The 24,063-nt window shown below is 39.6% G+C and overlaps 2 protein-coding genes across 2 annotated transcripts; both read left to right on the plus strand.

The window, feature by feature from the left end:
• Positions 1-582: 582 nt before the first annotated feature.
• Positions 583-9,212, plus strand: LOC306822829 (E3 ubiquitin-protein ligase MARCHF9-like). The gene is made up of 5 exons (XM_079342070.1): positions 583-1,298; positions 1,880-2,204; positions 5,495-5,650; positions 6,801-6,993; positions 8,418-9,212. Exons 1-5 carry the CDS (start codon positions 1,102-1,104, stop codon positions 8,720-8,722), a joined length of 1,176 nt encoding a protein of 391 aa, XP_079198196.1. The 5' UTR covers positions 583-1,101; the 3' UTR covers positions 8,723-9,212.
• Positions 9,213-10,211: 999 nt separating this feature from the next.
• mettl1 (methyltransferase 1, tRNA methylguanosine) lies at positions 10,212-19,281 on the plus strand. The gene is made up of 6 exons (XM_079341780.1): positions 10,212-10,516; positions 10,809-10,936; positions 11,050-11,234; positions 13,504-13,617; positions 16,981-17,082; positions 18,364-19,281. The coding sequence occupies exons 1-6, from the start codon at positions 10,437-10,439 to the stop codon at positions 18,472-18,474; spliced, it is 720 nt and encodes a 239-aa protein (XP_079197906.1). The 5' UTR covers positions 10,212-10,436; the 3' UTR covers positions 18,475-19,281.
• Positions 19,282-24,063: the final 4,782 nt, after the last annotated feature.

Raw genomic sequence — 24,063 nt, forward strand, 5'->3', positions numbered from 1 at the left:
TATTATTTTTTATATTTACTGTACGTCAGCATTTATCATTTAGTTAATTGTGTTTCTTCGAGTTATTGGCCTTTCACACATACAAAGACCAATTAGATTTTAAGCCATCAAATCAACATTGGATTTCTGGAGAAAAACCCCTGTATTCACATCACAGTTGTGCTTTTTATACCTTTTATAACAATCATTAAAAATGTACCTTCATGTTCTCAAGCGCTTTAGTTTTGATGTAACATAGGCTATTTAAAACAGAAATAAATGTTTGGAATAATCCTATATTGTTGCCTATGTAATACTCGAAGAATTAATGTTTACTGTTACTTGTGTTGAAAGAAGATATGCTCTGGTAAAACTTCGAATTGTCATTCAATAAACAACTAGCCAATGTCATGTGTTTGAATAAAGAAAATATCATAAGTATAGGCTGTGTACGTTTCTGAAGGTATAGGCCTCTTTATTTAGAAACAGTCAATAAACAATCTCCCCTTCAAACAAACCTATGCGTTAATTTAAGTTTTATGACACTTAAAACGCACTCACATTATAATGTTTTTTCTTTCTCCATATGCATCTACACGTCTGCACGTGGCCTCGTGTCACGTGATAATCAGCACCTTGGACAGCAGCCTCTGTCAGTTCGCTGCTTCAGATTGTGTGGGGATGGGCTCCTTTCAGCAGGACAGACGGAGGTTGCTCCAATGTTATTCTTAAGCGGGTAAATGCACTGATTTAGAAGTCAACGTCGGAGCTCACCCAGCTAAACAACAACGAAAGAAAACAACTTTAAGCGTCCTGGTGATCCCGCATTCTTTGCTTCGCGACAGCCTGCCATGTGAAGTATTTTGCCACTTACCTACGATGACGATGATGTGAGGCAGTATTTATAAATCCCGAAGGAATGGACATTGTATTACACTGTCGACACATTTTATTCAGGATGCCATAGCCTACCAGTCACCCTCACTCCTCCTTATTTATGGCGCTAAGGTAGTCGGGAAAGACAAAAGAATGAGGCTGTGCTAATCGTGGAATTTATTGATTTTGCACCTCATTGCAATTTTTTGTTTTTGTGTATTTTTTTATAGCCATCTCGAAAATTCAATGTTGCTGAATTTCTTGCTTTTGGCAAGGTTGTCGGACTTTCTTTGGCCGGGAAGTGGTGGTAGGCGACTCAATCCGTCTGATCTACCTTCACGAAGAGGAAGAATCAGAAACTGGCGAAAACTGATGGATGCTATTGTAAGACGACAACAAGGGATGCTTGCTTTTCACAACGACACATTCTACCTTCCTTACAGGTAAATAAGAACTCAAGTAGCCCTAAAAATCGTGCTGGATTGATTGGTGATCCCCTCCTCGTAGGCGACTGTAGCTTCGGTTTTGCCCAAAAGAAGAAGTAACACATTTACCTCGTGTGTTGCTCGCGCTTGTTTCAAACACAAGTTTGAAGTTCTTGACATCGGCTAACTCGAAAGAAACTAGTGGTAGACTACTAAGTGGACATTGGAGGTTTCTTTTGGACCCCTGAGACTTTGAGGTTGGTGCCTCACATTTTATGATTCACAGCCTCTATGCATTTAATCCTTTATGACAAATAAACCCTCCCTATTGGCTGGACGGACATGCACATGTTTTAACAACAGGATATGCAAAGAGCTATGGGCTTATTTAATAACCTATACTCGCATGTTTGTTGACCGTTTCCTGCAAATCATATTATCAACTGGAATGGTTCAAAATCAAAGTAAAGTAATAAACATCATTAATATTGAAATTATGAATGATGGACTTGATACAGTCAAATTGAAGGCTGTCTTTTCAAACGTGCCCATGTAAGCTGTCAAAGAATGTTCAAGTATCAGATCCGGATGTTTTTCAGTGAAGTCAAAGTTCTGGTACTGATGCGATCCGGATCAACAAGGACTAATAGAGGCACAGACCCGGACACACAGACCAGGATGAGAGGGCTAGCTGTGGGGGGCTGTGGTTGTCCCCCCCTGAACTGCTATCACCAGGACGATGAGGAGGAGTACTATGGCTCTGACCCCCGGCCACGCAGCCTGGCTTTTGAGGAAGGAACCACATCTCTGAGACCAGGAGAAGGAACAGGAGGAGGTGGCCTAGAAGCATCTTCCCTCCCAAGTCTGTCAGAGTGTGGGATGCAATCCTTGCAGTGCCGAATCTGCTTCCAGGGGCCAGAGAAGGTAGGGTTAAATACTTCAGCTATTACTGGGGATTGCCGATTTTTAACAAGGGTTGAAGCTACTCAACAGCAGTCGGGTCCCGATATGAAACTTGCAGACATATCAGGGGTTCAGATGCTTACTGTTACATTAAATTATCAAACCAAGTGATGCTCAGCAGAGAAAAGTCAGCCCAAGCAGGCTAACACAGGCCATGTTCACTACTCCACTACTCTGTGACGTCTGTAATAATGCCTGCTACCAGGATTTAAATCCTTAAATTTGTGAATGTTTTTTTTTTTTTTATGGGGGGGGGGTTGTGGTTTTTTTCGGGGGGGGGGGGGGGGGGGGGGGGGGGAAAGACGCCCGGTAAAGCACAGCCGGGGCCCCACCCTGGAGCCAGGCCTGGGGTTGGAGCTCGCAAGAGAGTGCCTGGTGGCCGGGCCTTTGCTTGTGGGGCTCAGCCCGAACGGACGACACGGGCCCGTCCTCCTGTGGACCCACCACCCACAGAGTTTAGTCAGGTGCGATGTGGATCGGGCGGCAGAGTCCTTGGCGACCCGATCCGCGGACTCAGCTTCTGGCTGTTGGGACATGGATTTGGGTTGCTGGATAGTGGAAATAATACTTCAAGGATCTCCTCAATCCCACCATCACGTCTTCCACTGAGGAAGCAGATCCTGAGTTCTCAGAGGTAGACTAGTCCAACACCCAAGCTGAAGTCACATAGGCGGTTGGCAAGCTCCTCCATGGCAAGGCACTGGGGGTAGATGAAAGCCGCTCTGGGTATCTTAAGTCTCTAGATGTGCAGGGGCACACGTCAGTGACACATCTTTGTTACATCGCAAGGTGGTCAGACAGTGTCTCTCTGGACTGGCAAACCGGGGTGGTGGGAATCACACTCCTCAGCTTCCCTGGGAAAGTCTTTTCCAGGGTACTGGAGAGGAGGAGCCGGCTGTTAGTCAAACCTCGGATCCAAGAGGAACAATGCGGTTTTCATCCCGGCTGTGGAACACTGGACCAGCTCTACACTGTCCATCAGATGCTCGAGGGTTCATGGGAGTTTGCCCAATCAGTCCACATGTGCTTTGTGGACTTGGAGAAGACGTTTGACCGTGTCCATACATACCCTCATGGACTGTGGTCCCAGGGTCCCTCAGGGTCCCACCAGAAGAGCAGGAGGAAGTGTCTAGGCCAAGGCAAGTCTGGGCGGCTCTGCTTAGAAATTAAAACCTTTCTTGACATAAGCTTTAAAAGGATACAACATAAACATCTATTTTAAAACTTTAATAATGCACTTGATCACACCACGGTTTTAACAAGTCATAATAAAGATATAAGTTATTCTCAATGCCAAATAGTAGCAAAAAGTAAAAAATGGACACCCAGTCTGAGTAAGTTAAAAAAAGACTCATATTAGTGATGGTCTTAAAATAGCAGTGAGCAGATGGAGGGCATCAGTTAAGAATAGGCTGGGGAAAGCAGGAGTAGCTTTTTATTTATGATTAACAAGTGAAATCTAACTCACTGTCACAGATTCAACATCTGAGGTAAAAAAAAAAAAAAAACTAGGTCATTTAAAAATGAAATGAAAATGAAATGTGTCTGAAGATGATACTCGACATAAAAGGCATTTGTTCTCATTGTTATACATGGAGAGTTCACAGTTTGTAAGAGAGGCAGAACAAGTTGATAGTTGTGTTACATTCTGTCATTTATTTCGGTCAAACACAGTGTCTCACATAGAGATGATCAAAAGTCAAGATGAAATGTTTGTTATCATTTTGTGTTCTTACCAAGACGTGGAGGGCTGAGCACCAAAAGTTGCAGATGAAATAACCTTGAAGTGACAGACTTTGCTGGACCCCCCCCCCCCCCCCCACACCCCCCCACCCCCCCACCCCACACCCCCACCCCCAACCCCTCCAGATATCCAACTAATGAAAGACTAGCACATCACCTCGAGTAAGAAGGGAAATAAAGTGAACTGTGTGTAAGAGTGTTGTCAGTCTGAGGGCTTCTGGGAGTTTTACACTGACAACAAAAACCGGAGCCAGATGTCCTTTGATTTCTTTTGAGACTGCAGGAAAGTGACAGGAGAGAAGCGCAAGTGTTTCCAGATGAAGGCTCTCAGTGACACAGTTGTACCTGAATCATAACAAGAAGGGCATGTATTCTGACTTTATTACATTTTGTGTCATATATTGAATGTCTGCGTCTGAAGATATAAATGTATTATTTTACTGGATATACAGTCATGTCTAGATGACAATACATGGAGATCAATGAGGTGCACTAATTCAAAAATTCTCGATAAGTTCGATAAATCTCTTTTTTTATTGATTTATTAGTGATTATTGCTTTATTTTACTTCTGAAAGAGTGGCTCATTGCTCCAAATATTCATATATTAAGTTGACAAGTTGCAATTTATCCCTGTCAGGAGTCAAGAAACAGTGGAAACAAACTTCCTCCTTCTTGCCATGGAGGTAAACTTTTTCCATTTAAGGCCAAATAAAGACAATTCTTTTAAGGCAGCACTTTAAGACCGTAATCCACAATCTCTGTTACCACTCAGCGTGATTACTGTAATGCATTGTATGTGGGGGTTAGTGGGTCCTCCATCGCCCGTCTCCAGATGGTATAAAATGCAGCTGCACGTCTTTTAACTGGAAATCTTAGATATGATTCCCTCCCTTTTAGCCTCCCTCAATTGGTTGCCTTTACAATTCAGGATCCATTTTTAAATTCTTTTATATGCTTTTAAATCTCTAAATGGTCTTACCCCGCCCTACCTCTCTAAGCTTCTACAGCCTTACACACCCACCTGCTCTCTCAGGTCAGCTGATCAGCTGCCCCTGAGGGTGCCTAAATCTAAACAGGAGCTCAGAGGGGACCGCGCGTTTGCTGTTGTGGTTCCAAAACTATGGAACGATCTGCCTCAGCACCTTAAACAGGCCTCTTCTCTGTCTGTTTTTAAGTCCCTTCTTAAGACCCATCTCTTCTCCTTGGCCTTTGACACCTATAAGACGCCGATTTTATTTCTTTTATTTCTTTTTACTTCTTTTACTGCTATGTTGACTCATGTTTTATGCATTTTAATTGATTTATTTTGTAATTGATGTTTTATGCCTTTTAATTTATTTTGTATTTCAAACGTAGTTTTTTATTTCACGTGTACTTTTCATGCCAGGGTTTGAATCTTAATGATCTTCATCTTTGTTGTTACAGTGCTCTTCATCAAATCAAGTGGCAGGCTTTTCAAACTTTATTGCGTCTGTGTGTAATGCAGCTTCATTGTGTGTCCTGCAGGGGGAGCTGTTGAGCCCTTGTCACTGTGACGGCTCTGTGCGCTGCACTCACCAGTCCTGCCTTATTCGCTGGATCAGTGAGAGAGGCTCCTGGAGCTGTGAGCTATGCTTCTTCAAATATCAGGTCTTGGCCATCAGCACCAAAAACCCACTGCAGGTACATTCACCCTCTCCCTCCCTCCCTCTCTCTCTGTCTTAAGAATTCACTTTGGAAACCGCTCTTCCTGTGTTGAAAAAAATGTATGACAGCAAGCACAAGTCTCAGAATAGGTCATTGAATACAAGGTTATTGGGCAAGGTAAATATTGAACCCATCACAAACACTGAAGACATGCAGGACTGGTTCTGTTCCGTCTACATGCACTAAGAGTCCGAACAGGAAAGCCACTAGCTCCACATTGATGCTGGCAGATGAAGAGCCCGTGGCCCATTTCACAATGATCTTAACAGTTTGATATGGACAAAAAGAGAGGGAGTAAACGATAAGGACTTTGAGGATGATGCTAAGAACACATTTTAAAGTCACTGCACATTTCAAAGAGCTGGCACATAATTGAAAGTGTGGCACATGGACAACAGATGAACAGGCAGTGGGGCCAAAAAAATCCAGCCTCTGAATGCTGGAGCACAAATACTATCAGACGAAATGCTCCTTCTCTTTGTTGCTCATGTTGCCAGACTTTCTCTGAATAAACGTTGTGCATAGAATATTTTTTGGAAATTTACTCAATGCATTTTAGGTTTTATTATTCCTGTTTAGGTCTAAGCAGTGGAGGCTCATTGAGGCTTTGGAACAACTACATATTGTTAGTTTGTGACATATCACTCTAGCTTCATCTCATTTTTTTAGCTTCATCTTTTATAATGAAATATCCTTTATAGAGACTGCTTGTTTTAGATGACACCACATAAATTGTAAGACATGTTATCCAGATGTAGACAGGCAAGGCCAGAAGGCATTAGTTGTATTTAAATAGTTAAGTCCAGGTTCTCCTGATTGACAACTACTTAGATCCACCTGGAAAGGCACCACAGAAAACAAAGGGTACAGACAGAAAGCAAACAGCTTTACACCATACCATAATATACCATACTATAATATACCATACAATACAATATAATTTACAGACCCACAGATTTATTCTGAAACTGTAGACAGCATTAGAATAAGGGGTCACTTTAAACATGATTATTTAGAGATTCTTTCTTGAGCAATAACCAGATTCTTGTTATAAATATTATATAGTTATGTTGCATAATTAGAAAGAGGTTTCAGGTTTCAGTGCATTTTTGTGTGTCATTTCTAGTGGCAGGCCATTTCTCTGACTGTGATTGAGAAGGTTCAGATTGCAGCCTTCATGCTGGGCTCTTTGTTCCTCATGGCCAGTATCTCCTGGTTAGTGTGGTCGTCCCTCAGTCCTTCAGCCAGATGGCAGCGCCAGGACCTTCTCTTCCAGGTCTGCTACGGCATGTACGGCTTCATGGACATAGTTTGCATAGGTAAGGCTCACTGAGGCTGTCATGCTGTGACTTTTAACCCACGGTAATTGTTGTGTCACCTTTTTACGTGATTTGGGGGACTACTTTGATTTAAACCAGCCACAATGTTATAATCATTTCATCTATCAGTAAATAATTTCTTTTTTTTTATGTGCTTTGAGAGAACAATTCAAATTATTAGTATCTAGGGAGTGTTCATTTAGTAAACATCTGATCAGTTACAATAAGCATACACAAAAAAAATATGTTTCAGTAAATTAATAACTGATTTAATATAACATGAAGTCCATTACATCATATCTGTCATTGAAACACTTTAAGATATTTTCCTTTCATAAGTACCAAACCACATCTTTTCAAGTGAGTACAGTAAGACCCCTAAATAAAGTGTTAGTTATTTGACTTTTAACTAACAGGTCTTTGACTCACCTTATCAACTAGATTAACAGGCTGCAGCCTTAGGCAGCTCTCTAAAGCTAAACTTTGGCACTGCAGTGTTTTGACCTAAATGTAAGCATGCTAGCACGTTCAGTGTCACATTGTTAACAAATTGATGTTAAGGAAGTGCTACATTTTTACCATATACACATATTCATATAAGCATAGCGTATGAAATAGCTCACACTTGGTACCGTATTTCTCAATAAATACAAAACACAGTTGAGGCTGACGGGAAACATTCACAGGTAGAAGTCTTTGTTATGGTCTGAAGAAAAGTCAGAGGATAGTAAAAGCATGAACAACTGATCCGTATGATTTAAGTAACCATGTATCCAACAGTAGATATTTTATTAAAAATTACACATATGTTATAGTTGAACAGAGGAGATCAGCAAATGCAGCAGACTTCTTTTTATTACACACTCTATTTCACTTGAATTTCCAGGGTTCCTGACGTGCTATGAAAAAGGGTTGGATTGTTAACCGTAGCTTTTGGATTCATGCTCTCGAAACTATTACTGTTGGCTTAAATTTTCATGCCGATCCATGAAGGCTGTTTGAATACATTTTAGTCCGGACCATAGTATTTGAGTGAACAACAGAGAACCAACAGACCAAGAAGGCTTTCAGTAGAACCATGCAGTATGCAATTAAAAATAACTAGTTAAAGCCACTTATGTATTTGTTTGTGGTTAGCACATTGACTCAGACAAAAAAAATACTGTTCTGCAAGCGGGTTTTTGTTTGTTCCTCTTTTCTTGTTGTTGTCGAGATATTTTAACAAGCGCATGTTTCTCTAGAGAGAGTCCAAAACATTAACACGTCTTGTTAATGTAATCTTTATATTTTCAGGAACATACCGTATACTTCTTATTTACTCTGTACCTCTTACCTCTCCAGATACTTAATGAAACAAACAAGTGTTTGTCTGTAACCATGTTTCCTGCCCCTGACCTCCCTCACCCTTTGTCCTTTATGCCTAGGTCTTATAATCCATGAAGGATCGTCTGTTTACCGGATTTTTAAGCGCTGGCAGGCAGTGAACCAGCAGTGGAAAGTGCTGAATTATGAGAAGGACTTAGTCGACCCAGTCAGCTCCAGCAGTGACAGTGTTGGTCGTGTTGAGAGAAACAGCGTCACAGACAGCGGCCAGAGGACCAGTCGACATGTCAGAACTATTCTCAATCACCACTGTGGCTACACTATTCTGCACATCCTCAGCCAGTTAAGACCCAACAACCTACACAGTGACAACCAAGAGGTGGTCATGAGGGTAACCACTGTATGAGGCCAGCTTACACAGACAAAAGTGCTCAAACACAAAAGAAGGGGATCAAAGTGTTGATTGGGATTTACTAAGAAATAATCCTAATCTGCCACATTATCACTGCCAATACACTTTTAGTCTCAATTGTTTTTTGCGTAATATCCCTGAGCTAAAGTGGAAAATCAACAATGTTAATTGGGATTTGGGTAAGGATAAACTTTTTTTTAAAGACAAAGAGTGTGAATACATGACAATGAGAAAATGAAACACTTTTAATGTTCAGGTTTTTTTAAGTGATGTTTTTTTACCACCACAAACATTTTTACAAAACGTGATCAGCTGTTTTCTTTACATGTTGCTTTATAAAGATGAATTAATATTGTATATTGTTGTATTTGAATTTGACCAATGATCGACAGTTTGATGACAGAATTGTTATGATCCACAATGTGACAACCAAATCAGCCAAAGCTTCCTTTCATTTATTCATCCTGTTTCTGAGTATCTGCAAAAATCTTGTTTTTTTAACTTTAAGGTCAAAATGCTAATATATGAAACTGGTACTTAAAATATAGTATTTGTTTTCATTTTTTTTAAAATTAAAGATGGTGTTGATATCAAAAGGAAACTGGGTGCTTAGTTGTGTTTCTCATTTTTAGAGGAAGGTAGAAATGAGGGAGTAACATATGTAATATCTTTTACACATCCAGGTTTCCCTTTTTTATTTTGGTTCCAAAAATGATCAGAAAGCTGCCAAATGAATGAAATGATATTCATACTTTTGTCCCTGCCAAAAAATATATTAAATGTATGTCTCACATGGTCAAACAACTGACCTCAGTGGCAAATAGTAGAATGCACTTGTTCTATTTTATTATTATTATTATTATTTCAGTTTAATGTCATTTATGATACTCCGACTCCAATATTCATCACAATATTCTTAATTAAGAGACTAGACCAGTCTGGAAGTGAGTAGAGAGGATATTAGGTTTGACTCAGGAGACAATAAGAGGGTTCAACAGATTATCCAAGTCTTTGACAACATAGTGAACATGATCACTGGCTGTGACAATGTTTTTACACTGAAAACCAGCAGGTGAAAATTCACTCAGCACATCAAAACAAAGGTGACTTCAACACATAAAATGTCTCACCACATGTGATGTTTATCATCAGAGATCAATATATTCTTTGTCCAGCACCCAGTGGTCTACGCCTTGAATCAAACTTGTGCATTGTTTGATATATTTCTTTTTCATTTCTTAAAATAAGTGGCTTTGCATATATGACATCTTTAACATCATATAACAAAGACTATTGTCATTTGAACCATCACGATTTGAACTTAGACTGAAAGTAGTAGAGATAGACAGAGTGTCCCTGATAGACAGAAGTGAGAAGTGCTATAATTCAGATCCAGCAGATGGAGGTAATGTGCCACTAAGCAAGTTTTCCAACCACCTAAAAACACCAAAGAAGAAGAAGAAGTTTTTTTCTTGTTTAAATGACCGCTTACTTTGGAAAAACCTGGCAACCCGAATAGACGAGAGGAAACTCACAACATGCTTTCTTATGACGTAGAAATTCCGCGACTCCCGACCGGTAGTAAATTCATTTGAAACAAGCGTGACTCCCTGTGAGTCGATTCACAGAAGTAGATCCTTGTTTTGATTCAATAATAGCGTGTCAGAGTCGAGTACCTCCGGAGGTAACTTGAGCATTTCATCCCAAGATGACGTCATCACTGCCTCAGAAGCGTTACTACCGACAGAGAGCTCATTCAAACCCGATGGCACACCACTCGTTTGAGTAGTGAGTGATACCCATGTGTCTGAGATACATTGAGTACATCACACACACGTGTAGCTTTTCTTTAAATTGTCATTCCCAGATGTGTTTGTATGAATATAACAGTATAATATAGAGTAAATATAGTGTTTCAGAGTGTGTGTTTGAAGTATCTCCCTTTGCAGACTGGAAGATGACTGATTTAATGATCTGCAATCATTCTGTTGAATCATTGTTACAGAGGATAACAGACATTATAACACAAAACGTCAACTGCTTTCTTGTTTTGATTATTACTAATTCCCTTCATCCTCAGTCCAGTGTGTCCTGAGGAGATGAACTGGTCTGAGCTGTATCCAGACTTCTTCACTGGAAACCCCTCTGAGATAGAGACTTCCAAGGTTGAGTTTGCAGACATTGGATGTGGATACGGGGGGCTTTTAGGTACTGATGTGACCCTATGCAGAGGTTTTCAAATGTATTATTCTGTTCTATGTAGACCTCTTGTCCTTGTTTTAGTCAGATCACTCAGGTTATTCGTGTCTCTTTTCCTCTAGTGGAGCTCTCTCAACTTTTCCCAGATAAGCTCATGCTGGGCCTGGAGATCCGAGTGAAAGTGTCTGATTATGTTCAGGATCGGATCCAGTCACTCCGTGCGTCTGAGCCAGGAAAGTACCAGAACATCGCTTGTCTTCGCAGTAATGCCATGAAATACCTCCCCAACTTCTTTTCCAAAGGACAGGTAGGGTGTGATCTTTGTCATATCGCTTCATAAACAAAATACATAAAAATAAGAGTGTTTGTCTTGCAGCTTTCAGACAGCAAAGATTTGATGTTACTTTTAAATAACTGAATTAAACAGGAGTTCAGGGAAACTAGCTACAATGTCAAGTATTTACCGGTACTGATATTTGTCTTCAAATAAGAAAAGGTTTCTTTTATTTAGTTACTGTTTGTAATAATTCTACACCTTTACTTCATCAAAGCAAACATGTTGAAATTAAAATTCATCTGTTTGACCAAATAGTGTGAATCAGAGACTGCATGTGATAATTGTTCGTGGTCATTGTGTGTTAGGCAGTCTTTTCAATGTGTTTGTCACATATTCTTGTAATGCAGTGACAATACATGATTTGATGACGTTTGAACCACAGCACGGCACCCTTAAAAGCCCTACAAGCTAAAAAAAAATATATATATATATATTTTTAGGTCAGAACACCTGTATCTAATGTTATCTAATATTAACGCTAATATAATTATATATATTGATTTATTTGATTATTATTATTTCCCTTCACGTAATATTACAGTCCTGATGGGCTTAAAGCAAATGAATGAAGAAATCATTGAAATAGTTTAGTTCCTCGTCTTCACTCTGTCCATCACTTTATTCCCATTATTTACAGTGTTACGTGTTTTATTGCTCCAACCAACCCATGTAAGTCTTAAAGCTAGGAGTTTGCACATGTCAGTCATATAAAAAGAATACTTTGTCTTTCACATAAACACTCAGAGCCACTAATCGTCTCTCAGTTTGTTGACACGCTTATGCTAGCTTTGCAAATTCATGCGATTGCACCTGGAAGAGCTCAGAAAAGCTGTGCTATGATCATTCTTTCTGAAAACGTCAGTTTATTACATAATAATGGTATATTGTTAAACCAATGCAAAGGCCTCTTTTAAAATGAAATCTTCTGGCCTTAATTAAACCAGAGGTACATTTATATAAATTGCAGCATACATACAAAACAGGCCCGTGATGGTAGCTCCTCTGAGGTGGCCTGTAATGACCTTCAATGAAGTAGCTAACAGGCTGTCCTCACACAGCCAAATCTATAAGAATAACTGCCCAGTCGTCTGTGACTGAAAAGTAATTACTTTCCTCATGTTTAACATATGGACTGAATTAATTTATACGGATTGCTCAATAAATCCAGGATTTCCCAACAATGGGGTCATTGACTGACACGCAAGGCATCACATCAGCTGAGTATAGAGCAGTGCATTTATCCGTTCCAATTAGCGGCGGTAATCTATGACTTCTTAAAACTCGCATTAGATTACACAGTGGGCTTAGTGTACCAGGGTAAATTTAAGGACCCTGGATACACAAAAACCTGACCTTAAATGCTCTGAGTGAGTATAAATGAAAATATGAACTAGTGCTACACTCTGTGACATATAGACTATACATGTTCCAGAGGTAAAATCCCATGAACTGATTTGTTGTTTTTGTAATCTGTAATATAATGTCTCAGATTATTTCTTGTAAAGCCCAACTTCAGGCCAATGGCCAGGTTGAGACTGAAAATGTTGAAATCCAAACAGAACCTCTGAAAGAGCGGGTTAGCTTGGTGTTCTTGGAGCTTTACCTTCAGCCATACTTTCAAAGGAGAAACTATAAAAAGCGACCACCGAGACAAGTGCTCAAAATGTAGTCTAAATCCTTCTCACATGCATGATGTGTTTCAAGTGTTCAGGCAGCATATTCTGAAGGCCCAAATTCTTTTACTTTTTTCTCTCTCTTTGTATATTTTCTAATATTAAAATAAGTAAGAGGTGTGAAGGTTTTTCCACCCTCCATCAGCACTGACAAGGCCCCTGGGGCTGCAGCAGTCCCCGGTGATTAAACCCACATCTTTCTGACACCAACCTGACATTATTTATTTGAACTAATAAAAACTTACGTGGATGGTTTTTAATGTACCAGTCAGACTAATATCAATGCAGTCTTCACTTAAACTCCTGTCAAAGACGGAGACACAGGGAACTTTATGGAAGAAATAATAAAGGGGGGAAATTCCAGTTTTGCAATTTTTACTGCTTAAAAAAAATGACAACCACATGATATAATGAAGGCCACTTTTGATGATGATAATACATTTTACCTTCAGGTTTTCGAAGTAGACAAACATAGAAACGTTTAACCCTGATCTAATATGTTTGCAGTAATAATTAGTGAGTTTGTGCTTATTCTCTGCTAACTGTTCTGTTTTTGTGTCATTTAGCTCAGTAAGATGTTCTTCCTCTTCCCTGACCCTCACTTTAAAAAGACCAAGCACAAATGGAGGATCATCAGTTCCACATTGTTGGCAGAGTACGCCTACACGCTTAGAGTCGGGGTATGTGATCGATAACACTTATTGCATGCGTGCTGAAACAATCGACAGCCAGTTTGAGCCTGTCGGTCAACATTTACTGTTTTCAGCTTCTGAAATGTGAGGATGATGGGACTTTTCACCTAGTGTATCACTCAGCCTTACTTTCTGAATGCTGCAAGTAGAGCTGCAGCTATCGAATATTTTAGTAATCGAGTATTCTATCGAATATCCCGTCGATTAATCGAGTAATCTAATAAATCATACTTTTGCTTAATTAAGGTTTAACTCGTCTTGGGTCGTCCCTACAAACCTGCTTCTTTGCAGTTACCATGGAAACGCCTGCTTGTTACAGCCAACCACCTCTGCTCTACAGCTGCTGATGATGCTCACCATATTACTGACAGGGTCCCAAATTCACTTTATGAGTCACTGGTCAAGGCGGCAGGTAGATGAAAAATACAGGCCAAACACGTTTTAATGGCTGAAATAGCAAATACTGTTTTGTGTAGCCTACACATCTGTTACAGTACATTTAATAGAGAAAGCATTATGTTCTGTTGAATCAATCACAGAATCAATCATTATGTCAGATAAGGAAATTGAGAAACTTTAAATATATATTTGCTAAATTATTATTCCACAAACAAGTTCTGTCTTGATTTAGCTTTGAAGACATTAGACATTTCATATAATCAGCCTGTTTATTATTAAAAGTGTATCTCTGTCTGCTCCTGCTGTGCGTGCATTCAGCATGCTCACAGACTACAGAGACCATAGACGTACGTCTATGACAGAGACTGTGAGAGGACGTTGCTATCGTTATGTTAGCTGCAGACATGGAGAGAGTGAACGGAGAAAAGCCGACCGTTTGACCGGATCACGTGTTCCCGACTGGGTCGTATGGATCACGGATCAACTGTGTGCTGACTAAAAGTTAAAAGGGGCACGCCGCACTCGCGTGTGTGTGTGTGTGTGTGTGCGCGCGTGTGCGTGTTAGCGCTGAAGTGTCTGTGTGTAAGAGAGAAGAGCAGGTAGCTGCAGCTACATTAAACATGTTTTATACTCATACCAAAGTTTTGATGACGCAAAAAAAAAAAACTTAACGAAGCTTCGAGGCAGCGAAAATTCCTCGATGAATTTTTGTAATCGAATTATTCGAGGAATCGTTTCAGCTCTAGCTGCAAGTCAACTGAGTTGTTCTTGATTCCTGCACACCTTTTCTTAATCCCAATAATCGTGCTTATTAGATCCGCCGCAGGCCCCTACTCCAAGGGACGCCAGTCTAGCCACGTCATCATCAATGTTGTGCTGTAATCACAGAAGGAGACTGACAGATATTGGCAGTGAATTAAAAAGAATGAACAATGTTGTCAGTAAAAATAGTCAACTTGTTAGAAATAAGAAGTGTTAACCTTCACTTACTTCATTCTTTCACATTCCAGGTATGACAACCAAACGCTGCTGTACAGCTGCCACGTTTAGCTCATTGTTAGGTGCAGGGCCAGGGTCCAGTTTATCCATTTGCAGCTTCTTAGGCACAGGCACCCCTTGTTGGTTTGCCATATTGTGCAGGATGCTGCATGCTTGCATAATACAACAAACTCCTCTGTGGTTGTTCAGCAGGATGCAGCCAGTGTTGTCCAGGCAGAGCCAAGTGGCCTTTGAGTTGCCCTACTGTGGGTTCAAAGACTGTGCCTGAGCATGGAGTTTGTTGTAATGCCTTTCTTGTGCAGTTTTTGGGGTTGGAGAGTGGGGGGAGGAGCCAAGTTTTAAGGGGGGTACCACATTCACCTATGGTTATGCATCATAGTCGTCTGGATCACTTTCTCACAATGTCATGGCACACACAAATAGAAGGTGTCTTTGTGCTATTTTTTTTTACCAGTGGCCCGTATTGTTTAGGTACAGCCTTTCAATAGTTAAAGTCAGTTAAGAAACAATTTTATACAGATCAGCTAGCTACCTTTAAAAAGCTCCCATGGTGAGGACTTGGATTGACACTGGCAAGGTGTGACTTCTTCACAAGCTGGACCAAGCTCCAAAATGACTGCTCTTGGCAATCTGAATCGTCACATGTGCCAGTCATCATCTTGGGCCAGCAAGTCGGCCTAATCCAAAGACACACGCTTCCTCCGAACTCTTCCGTTGCGAATTTCCTCCAGCAGTGTCAAAGCAGCCTTTGTTTAGCAATCACGCAGCATCTTGTTTATGAAGCCTTTTATGGGCCACAGCTCACCTTGTTGATGTTATCACGCATCACGTGGCTTATTCCAAATGAACAAGCTCTCTAAATCTCAAAACTTTTTGTTAGTAGTACAGCAACTTACCTCACCAGCAATATTTAAAATGTACAGAAATCCAACAATCCACATGAATAAAAATGAGCAGTGTTTCCCACAGATGGTTGACTTTCACACACCCAGCTGCTGCCTGTCAGAGCAGCTTAGGGATAGTGGAACAGGGCGTCAGCCCCAATGGAGGTTTTTGGGAACAATGGCAGGCTTGTGTCTAAATTTGGCTTTATAGTTTTTCCTCTGGTGTGTGCATTGATGCATGTGTGAGTGACTGTGTGTATAGGCTCTACAAGGCCTTAAGCATTGGCACGCAGCCATAGCTGTGCTGGTGGGTGGAGAGGCTGTCAAGAAAACGCTCATTTACAGAGGCAGCTAAACCAAGATAAATCACATTGTTTATTATTTATTGTCTTTTAAATCAGACCACACCTGAAACAGACATCAGACAACCTGTCCTTGTTAACCTGCCTTCCCTCAATGGAAAAAAAACCAAACATATTTGCAGTTTTGCAATGCTCTGGAAATCAGTGCCATTGCTGGATTTTCAAAGAAATCCTTTCTCTTGAAATGTTATCTGCAAAGTAAACTCCAGTGACATAGGTGATTACCCTCTGTGTTGTCTCTAGGTTATTTTTATCTTGACCATTGCTCTGCAAAAAGTGAGGCAATAATCGATTTTGACTCTGAAGCTGAGAAGTTGGGGAAAAAAATTACAAAAGCAAATGTTTTTTTAAATGATTATTATTAAAATGATTATTATTTTGTAGATATACTGTTTATAGAAATGCAACATGTTTACTTCTTGGTTAATGCATTGATCAGAGTTATGCCAACAATGAAGCTTTGTGTGTGTGTGTGTGTGTGTGTGTGTGTGTGTGTGTGTGTGTGTGTGTGTGTGTGTGTGTGTGTGTGTGTGTGTGTGTGTGTGTGTGTGTGTGTGTGTGTGTGTGTGTGTGTGTGTGTGTGTGTGTGTGTGTGTGTGTGTGTGTGTGTGTGTGTGTGTGTGTGTGTGTGTGTGTGTGTGTGTGTGTGTGTGTGTGTGTGTGTGTGTGTGTGTGTGTGTGTGTGTGTGTGTGTGTGTGTGTGTCAGGGTTTGGTCTACACCATTACAGATGTGGACGAAGTGCACCTCTGGATGGTGAAGCATTTCACGGAACATCCTCTTTTTGCACGTGTGCCTGATGAAGAACTGGTGGGTTCACATGCAGCTTTTATTGCCGACAACATGTTTAGTGTTTTTAATGTGCATACAGTATGAAAATGAGGTCAAACGGCTCATTTAAAAATAATTGTACATTGTTATATATAAATATATACACATATAGACTCCAAAAACCGTATTAATAAAGCTTCCAAAGTACAAAGTGTTACTCGTAGTTACAAAATTCTTTCAAAATTCTTGAGTTTTTATCTTATCTAATTTAACCTTAAATGTGAGATGAGAATCCTTGTAAGGATTAGGGAGGGTAGGGGTAATGGTAGGGTTAGGGGTAGGACAAAAGTTGCTAAGCTAAGAGCTGCTTAGCCCTAAACACAGCTCCTAAGTTAAGAAACTGTAGTGAGGAGTTTCATAAGCAGAGGACAAAATGGCAAGAAGGACAGAAAGCTATATGACGACACAAACAATTACAGCTCTGTCACATATTCATATTTGCAAAATTAAGTACTTAAATGACTAACAGAGCAAATAAATATAAGGAAAGAGTTAAGGAGTATACAGACAGGAGTCTTGAAAGAGTTTTAGTATTTAAGCGTGCAGTCGCACTAGACCTAGTTCCTGTACTGGGTCATGGATGATTTTTTCCTTTTCCCCAGTTGACTCTAAATATCTAAGTCTTCCTAAGTAAACATACCCATGTAAACCCTTGACTAGTATTGTTTAAAATAATTGGGGATCGGAACGGTTGCATCAATCAGGCATGAGCTAGAGCAACCGTGACATGACAAATACCTCTTCCAACCTTGCAAGGGGAAAGGAAGTGTAGTGTCAATGTAGAGCACTCATTAGTGAAATGAGCTGGACTTTTAGGTTCAAAGGTGCTTGGACACAGTACAGATTGCCAAATGTGAGCGCGACCTAAATGTAGGTGACTTCCCAGTTGCACCAGATTACTGATAAAGGGCCCTTTAGATGCTGTTAAAACTATCACATATGGAGAATGCTTTTTCAGCATGCTGTCTGAAACCTACTCCATGGCAATGGTTTCAGATATTTAAAATAACTCTATAGAAATAACTCTGAATGCTGAGGATTAATTTTGCTTTTGTAGTTTATAAAGGGGCATTAGGGTTTATCTCAGTCTGTTTCGTAGAGAAAGAAAGACTCCTCACATAAGCTCAAACTAATTAATAATACAACAACAAAGACTATTTTGGTGTTTATTTTAAATGGATTTATATTTTGAATAAACTATCCAGAGTTTTAAAAGCCACTTAGTCCTTAATGTCATTATGTTCAATCTTTTCTTGACAGGACGGTGATGTCATCATTAGTCGTTTGGGTACCTGCACAGAGGAAGGAAAGAAAGTACAGAGGAATGGAGGGAAGAATTTCCTCGCAGTTTTCCGGAGAATTGAGGATTGAGTTCAGGACCAAACAGTTTGGACATGTGGTGAACTGATTTAATGCTCTAATGCAGCAAGAGGGATGGTGCTGCTCTGTGGAGCTGAAGGCTGGGGCTTCTTCCCCTATCAGATAAGGAGGCTTTCTGGATTATCAGACCAACATTGAAAGCATTACTCTATGAGTAATAAGGATTTTTTTTTTAACGTGTTTTTTTTTTCTTTTTCTTCAGCTCACTAAATACAGCACAGAAAAAAGATAAAATATGAATGGATCTTTAGATCTCAAGTTAAACTTGTGAAGTGTTCTTTTTTTCTGTACATTTTATTTTTCCACAAACCCCAAAGTGCTGATAAAGGTTATCTATAAATGATTTTAGTTAAAAAAAAAAAAAAAAAAAAAGTCAGTGATATTTGGGGGGGGGGGGGGGGGTTCCAATTATGCAATGTACTTTGTTTGTCAGTGTTTTTTTTTTTTTTTTTTTTTTTGTTACACAAAGTACAATGGAGTCTGATAGAGGTGCATTAAATCAAACAGAACACCGTTTCACTTCAGTCCACATCCTGTAAGTCTGGCACAGTTATGCAATCTCTTGTAATCCATCTTCAAAAAGCAGGGCCTTCAGCAAGGTATTCTGTAATAATTTGAAACCTTTTTGAAATTACTCAAACTTACACCCAATGATATAATGGAGTGTTGGCTTCATGGTGGTTATTCAGGATATTGGCAGCTGAATCTGAAGTGGATTAGACAAAACACTTTGCTAACAATCTACATCCGACTTGTTTGCTGTGGGTCATTTTGTGCTTTAAAGAAAACTGGTGGGCATTTCAGGTTCTCTTGCAGTTTTCTCTCATGCAGCCGACATGTTATTCCCATATTTGAATTCACAAGTTGATTTGTATTGCTTTCATGTTAAAGGATATACGAAAGAAAAAAGTTAGTTTCAGCCCTTAGCCGTCTCTGCTAAAACCAGTGGAACAGTTTTCCTTTGCTGGTTTTATGATTTAAGCTGTATATTACAGGTTGCTATTTCTGTGTATTAGAAGTGTAGAAATGGGACACTGCAGGTTTGTAGCCCCCGTGCTGCTGCAGGGGATGGTGGTTAAAAGCAGGACAACACATGCCTCAGTGATTGAAACCCAGACACTGGAAAACTTTTGATAATGTCAAAAGGAATTGAAGAACTCATAAAAGTAGCGAAAATATCGGGAAAAGTTTTACAGCTGCATTCTGCCAGTGCTATTGGCACTCTGCCATTATTCAGCCACTTTTGGCAGTCTTTCAGGATTCTGACAGTATGTTTAATTGTCGTCTTTCAATATACCTAAAAATGCAGTACAAAACATGCTTAGTCTACTTGTGCCTGAAGGCATAAGTCTGCATAGCCTATGATAAAAATGTAAAGTACATGTTCACTCATGCAGCAGTACTTGCCCAGTTTTCCTGACTGAACTTTTAAGCTCCATTCAAGCGATACCAGGTTATGATGAAATAGTTAAAGTTTTGATGGCGTGTCAACCTCACTGCGGTCATCTGTACCACGATAAGTACATTCTCAGAATCAAAGGATAAATGATTTATTCTTAAATAAACCACATTTACTGGTCTCGGATGGGCCAAACGGTTGTCCATAGGTCATGAAGGTAGATGTAAGTCACTTCGTTTAGAAAAAGCTGGGTAAAAAAAAACCAAAACCTATTTGCATTTTCATAACAGCCTTTTTTTTGGTCTGATGAGTACTTGAGACAAAGCCTTGAGCCGAGAGGTATTCGGCTGACTGCTCTGTGAAGAGTGAACTTTCACTGTCAAATCTCCAACTAATTTCCCTGAGGCCTACATATTCTTTGGTAACTACAGGAAGGAAGTTGACTTTTTTTTTACGGTCTTCAAATATTCAACGGTGTAGTTAATTAAATCTGTGATGTTGACACAGAGCCGCGTTGCTGTTTTCACTTATAACCATGTGAGGACGAAGCCATTCAAGTCAGTGAGAGAACATTTAACATTTTAGTAACACCAGGTCATCAAACCAGAAATTTAAATGAGCTGCTGGGAAATCAAAGAAAGAAAATTAATTATAAACATTTGGCATCTCCAGGAGGCAATGAGGATGTGGCTTCATACACAAAGAATTGTTTGCATCTGGTTTCCTAGATGCATTTAAAGATGGAGCAGTTTGTGACTGTTTATAGAGGCAGGTGTCCACTAGTGAAACCTGTAACTCACGGGGACTTTACAAAGCTGAAGTCATTGTTTTATCTGTACATTGACTGTGCTAGATTACGATACACTTACACACATTGCCTTTCTCTAGTTTGTTGATCATCGACAGCACCTAAAGCTACACCTTTACCCTCTCATCCTGACACACAGTGATGGCAGCATCTGCTAGTTGAAGTGCTTGCAAATCAAGATTGTGATGATCACCACTCCACACAGTCCTGTAAACCAAGTGCTCATTAATTAGCTTCCAGTTTCACTTGTTCCTGTTGTGAAACAGTGAAAGAAATACAGTTTATACTTTTACATACTTTCTGTAAAATGCAAGAATACCTTCTGCATTTTATATTACAGCCACAACTGGCTGTTCAAGAGCTACCTAAGCTATGCACTGCGAGTGTAAAAACGGTCAGAGTTAGCTAAGTGAAAGCCATTCATGCATTATCTATAGTTTACTGCTTATCCACTTAGGTGTGTGAGGATCTGGGCAAGAGGCGGGGCACACCCTGGACTGGTCATCAGTAAACCACAGGACTGACAAATAGAGACAAACAGTAGCCCCCATATCAGCTCCTTTAGAGACGCTGTCAGTTCTCTTGTGTGAAGGCACTGCTCTTCTAGCAGCTCAATGTATAATTGTTAGGGACACTGTCTTAGTAATAACATAATTGATTTGTTCATCCCAATAGAGAAAATCTGAACCTTGGACTATATTTACAGTATGTATATAAAAAAAGATCAGGCTGTCTCCCACTGTGTTAAGTCTATATGTGCTAAGCGAAGTTAGCACGCTGCATGCATACATTTACTGGACTAACATACTTTAGGCTCTTCAAGTAAGAAGGTAATTAAGAAAATAAACAGTATGTATATAAAGAATATTGAAGTTTCATGCCCACTTTAAAATGTTCTGTCTTCCCCAGGTCTATCTTTCTCTCCCAGACTTTTTCAAAGCCTTTAATACTCTTTCAGCCAAAAGCCCTCAACACAAGTGGATAAAAGGATCTGTTGACACTCAGTGTTTCCAACTAAGAAGACAAATCACTTATCATGGAGTAGGTCTCAGGTGACCCTTTTCTACATTTATAAACAGATGGCACACCATGAAATACTTTTTGGGAAGTCACAAGCACTTAACTCACTTTCCGATACTTAAGTTTAGGCATTAATCTCTGCTCCCTAGCGTCTCCAGCTGTTTTTCTGACTTTAAAAAAACCCATCCTCTTACTCAACTCAACCCAGCTGGGTCAGAGAAAATCCTGACGCTCACATCGTTAAAAATCATGACAGAATCTCCACAGCCACAACAGTGCAAAATCTGCCATCCTGCAGGGTAATATACTTCCTCACTTGGGAATCTTGAGGTCTAGACTAATGAGAAACTTCTTCTGACCTGAGTTGAATCTTTTTCAGCTCAAAGAAAAATGGTTCTCTTGGCCTCCAGTCTGTTCACATTTTCATCATATACTGCATGGTTATCTGTAGCAACTTAGAAAAGTACGTCCCTTCGTGCTTGAGCCTGTCTTAGAATTGCTTCTCAACCACAAACCAACCAAAAGCTTTTGGCTCCACTCTGACTGAAATTACCTTCTACTGGAGGCAAAACTGAAGAGCTTTATCAGACTCATTCAGTCTAATGGTGCTGACTTACCTTTCAAAAAAAACAAACATCTGTCTATAGAAGCAGAGTGGGATTTCTTGGCACAACTTCAACTACCAAGGTGCAGGAAGATTAAGAAGCCTCAAGACGTCGAAAAGCTTGCGCAATACTTGTAGTTTCAAGATCAACTTTAATACCAAAAATAAATTACCCCAAAAAAATCTCCAATCACTTTATTTTTTAACCTGATCATTTTTTTCTTGTATATTCCCTTTTATTTATATCATAAATAAAATAGCCAGGTGGCAAACCACATCCTTTAAGTAAATCCTTTCTAATGTATTTAATTGATTGTTACTGGGGTCGTGTGAAACACATCAACATTACATTTTTCTGTATTGTGTGTCTGTTTTTTTTCCCCACTGACTTATGTTAGTGATTAACAGGAAATAGGATTCTTCCACGCTTTGAGTAGGCGTTGTAGCTGATGGACTGCAGTGATGATGTTCCAGTGTTGAGCAGCTGCAGCTCTCTGTTTACACCTGTTTCTTATGACATCATGACTGCACATTATTCAAACCAGCTGACCAAGCTATGACAGTGCCAAGTATTTGCCTGCAATGTCTAGACTGCTGCAAGCATGCTTATAGAATAGTCTGAATCTGAACTTTGTCCTTGTGACAATAAAGAGTCAATAAGTAAAGGGAGATTAGTAAGTGTTACATTTCCTCACAGACAATTTATGATTGTCTTCTCTTTACATTAAGTCAGTGTTTCTTCCGCCATCTGATGCATTTTCATATTTTGTGAATAAGAACATTACACTCATAATCTCATAACTTATTATTAAAAATATTACACGTGTCTCTTTTTGTTCAGAAGCCAGTACTAGAGATAAGACTGCAGAGTAAAAACAAACTTCAGAAGAAAATATCTAAAGCAAAGAGGCATGGATAAAGGACACCAGCAAATATTCTGGTTTTAGAGGTTGTTGTTTTTTTTGTTTTTTTTTCAAACATAAAGACCAGCCGCTGGGAATTAAACTTGCAGGCCTGCAAAACATCTGCAAAACATAAACAACACTTCAGACTGTCATTGATCAATGATAATGGACAGACTTCATATACACATACAATGAAAACATCTCACTTGTCTGATAGGGCACATTTGGTGTCCAGATGTACTCTTAATTTATCAGGTGCCAATTACTACACCTTAAACACTTTTTACATTATTAACATGAAAGTGTTTTGTGCAGTCTTACTCAATGACTGTCTGAGGCAATAAAATCATTATTCAGTCATTGACTTGCTCTAGTTTCTCTTCATGCTCCCATTCTCGTATCCTGTGTGCTTACAAGCAGCTCTTGGGCTTTTGGTTAGTGTTGTTAGTAGCGCTGTGAACACCTCAACTCTTTTGCTGATTTGTGTAAAGTATTCAAACACATCTAAAGCAACATAGACGTGCCTAAGTAGTATATTGAACTATGAACACTGTTCATACTCATTCACTCGTTGTGCTCAGAAATTACGCCAACTACAAGTAGTAGTAGTAGATGTGTGCCTTAGTCAATGTGAAGATTTATTTTGAGGTAGTAACGTAAAAGAAAAAGAAAACACTATACCAAAGCTACAGAAACAAATCAGTGTTGGGGGACAATTGTTGTAATGATCAATGTATCTTATTATTCTCCAAAATAAGTACAGCAAGGATATAAAGTATACAACAATGATATACAGTGAGCAAAATGATTTCAAACTCATGACTTCATGCAAATATAGATGAAG

This window comes from Symphodus melops (assembly GCF_947650265.1).
Source record: "Symphodus melops genome assembly, chromosome: 4".
Taxonomy (NCBI): Eukaryota; Metazoa; Chordata; class Actinopteri; order Labriformes; family Labridae; genus Symphodus; species Symphodus melops.